Here is a 2,065-nt window from a genome sequence, read left to right as displayed (position 1 = left end):
GAGTGAAGTGTTTTGACAATTTCATACTTGCATGTAGAAGTTTTTGGATTTGGGGGTCAACTATATTCTGCCTAAGAAAATTATGTTCTCTCAAAAAAAATAGTTTTGCTTTCTTTGCCTTGATTTTCTTCCATCTCTCAATTGGAAAAGGAGAGAAAAAGGAAAATGGGCAGCTTTTGATTTTTAAAGAGTTCACCTTAGAAAATATAACTCTTTCAAAAGTGATTTATTTTTCTTTAAAAACAAGGTCTTAGAGAAAAGCTTTTATGGAAAATTGAAAGCAGTTTTTCAGGGGAGAGGAAAGATGAGTGACAAGGAAAGATATGGCAAAAACAGAATTGTTGGAGATATGTCTCACTCAAGAGAAACTCTTTTGTCCAAGACAAAAGGGAATTACCCAGAGTCCCATTTCTTCCTGGAAAGTAATTGCATCAAAACTGTATATTACTTCAGTCATAGCACACTGTAAGCCATGTAGCTGACCGTAATACAGCTATACTGAAGGATCTGAGTTTGTAGCAAGTTTTCATTTGTTAGGTATTTAATAAAGGCTTCCACACTCATGTTGTATGCTCTGTGTTCAATCCTGTTTCTGATTAATAGGATTTTGATAGAACTGTAATGTAGGTGGGACTTGGTAGAACTTCAATGCTGAGAAAAAGATTTCATTTACAGTTTGAGTGCTACTTTGCTTATAGGCATCTATGACTAAAGCAGTATTGTACAGAGGCACACTTAAAGCAGCATGAAAATGTTTGTTAATATAGCTTATGTCTGGTTCTAAATAGTGTATTTTCCTTTCCTGAATTCACATGATCAGTCAGCCACCGTGTATAAACTGTATGATTCACTATCCCAACCCATTAATTGGACTAGATTTAAAAGGTACCCAAGAGCTTTAAGAGCAATGCTACCATCATCTCAAAATACTAGCCGTAATTATCCACCAACTAGAGAGGGATGTGTTCTTTTTTCAAACTATGTATAAATATAATTTTTCTTGCAGACTATCTGAATAAGCTCATGTTTTCCTGCTTTAATATTAATTAAAAGTATTTAATTCCTCTCCTGTTCCTTCCAGGTAGAGAACATAGATTGGGACATCCAGACCGGAGGACTAGATTCCACCTTCCTCCTCGGTAAAGAATACATGTGTACAGGTAGCAAATGGAGATGATGGGATAGTTACCGTTGAGCTAATTTTTTGTCTATGAGAGCCTCTTTTTACAAACTCTACGGAGTAACTGAACCATGTGACTGCAGAGGAAATCACTCAAAGCAGAGGCTATTCAGCCTGTTAATCACGTCATGTTAGGCCTAAGCTTGCTGTGAGACTGGAATCACTAAAACTTAAGTTAAATTTACCAGCTGAAGCACAGTAGCATCCCGTATAGCTATATTGCTTTGTCTCTTTGACACTGGAAGGTCTGAAATGTTTTTACAACATCATTAGATATTCCTGACTTTAAGTTTTAAGACTTAAACCGTAAGTTTTGCATATTTTCATTGTAGTTGTGCATATTACAAGAGTTTGCTTACCATGAATAATGTGGAACATCCATGCTAAATTGTGGTTTGTGTCTTAATTGTGGATTATGTCTTTATCTTAAGGGTTATACCATTGTTACTGAAATGTGTTGAAAAGTTTGAAACATAATGTCACTAATGTAAACATCTGCCAGTGAAACAAAATTACCTTCCTGTAAAATGCAGCACTTTCTTTCAAGAGCAAAAAATTGCTATTACTTTTGGCACTTCTATGTAAATGTAAAATAATAGAGCACATGTGATTTTTAACAGCACTATAGTATCAGATATTGGTAAATTGCTACCTCAAAAGCCTCTCTTAAAGTCATGCCTTGTGTTTTTTAAGAAACTGTTTTAGAGATTACAACAACTTTCTTATGTCTCCCATTTGCATACCCATTCAGTTAAAAATAATCAGAGATGTTTTACTTAGTTACTCTCTTCAGGAAAAAAAAATAGGGAGTTATGTAGAAATCCCATTTTAAATCATGAAGTGTAAAAATTGTACCAGAGGAAAAAAGTGCTGTCAGGTCGCATA

The 2,065-nt window shown here is 34.7% G+C and overlaps 1 protein-coding gene across 1 annotated transcript in view; it reads left to right on the top strand.

Annotated features, from left to right (window-relative positions):
* Positions 1 to 1,143, top strand: part of FAM120B (family with sequence similarity 120B) — a 49,176-nt gene extending 48,033 nt beyond the window's left edge. The window contains exon 9 of the mRNA XM_010281807.1: positions 1,082 to 1,143. Within this exon, the coding sequence (XP_010280109.1) occupies positions 1,082 to 1,143 (62 nt within the window). The remainder of the gene's footprint in view (positions 1 to 1,081) is intronic.
* Positions 1,144 to 2,065: the final 922 nt, after the last annotated feature.

This window comes from Phaethon lepturus, unplaced genomic scaffold, assembly GCF_000687285.1.
Source record: "Phaethon lepturus isolate BGI_N335 unplaced genomic scaffold, ASM68728v1 scaffold5242, whole genome shotgun sequence".
In the NCBI taxonomy this organism is placed as follows: Eukaryota; Metazoa; Chordata; class Aves; order Phaethontiformes; family Phaethontidae; genus Phaethon; species Phaethon lepturus.
This window is presented reverse-complemented; position numbering and strand designations above follow the sequence as displayed.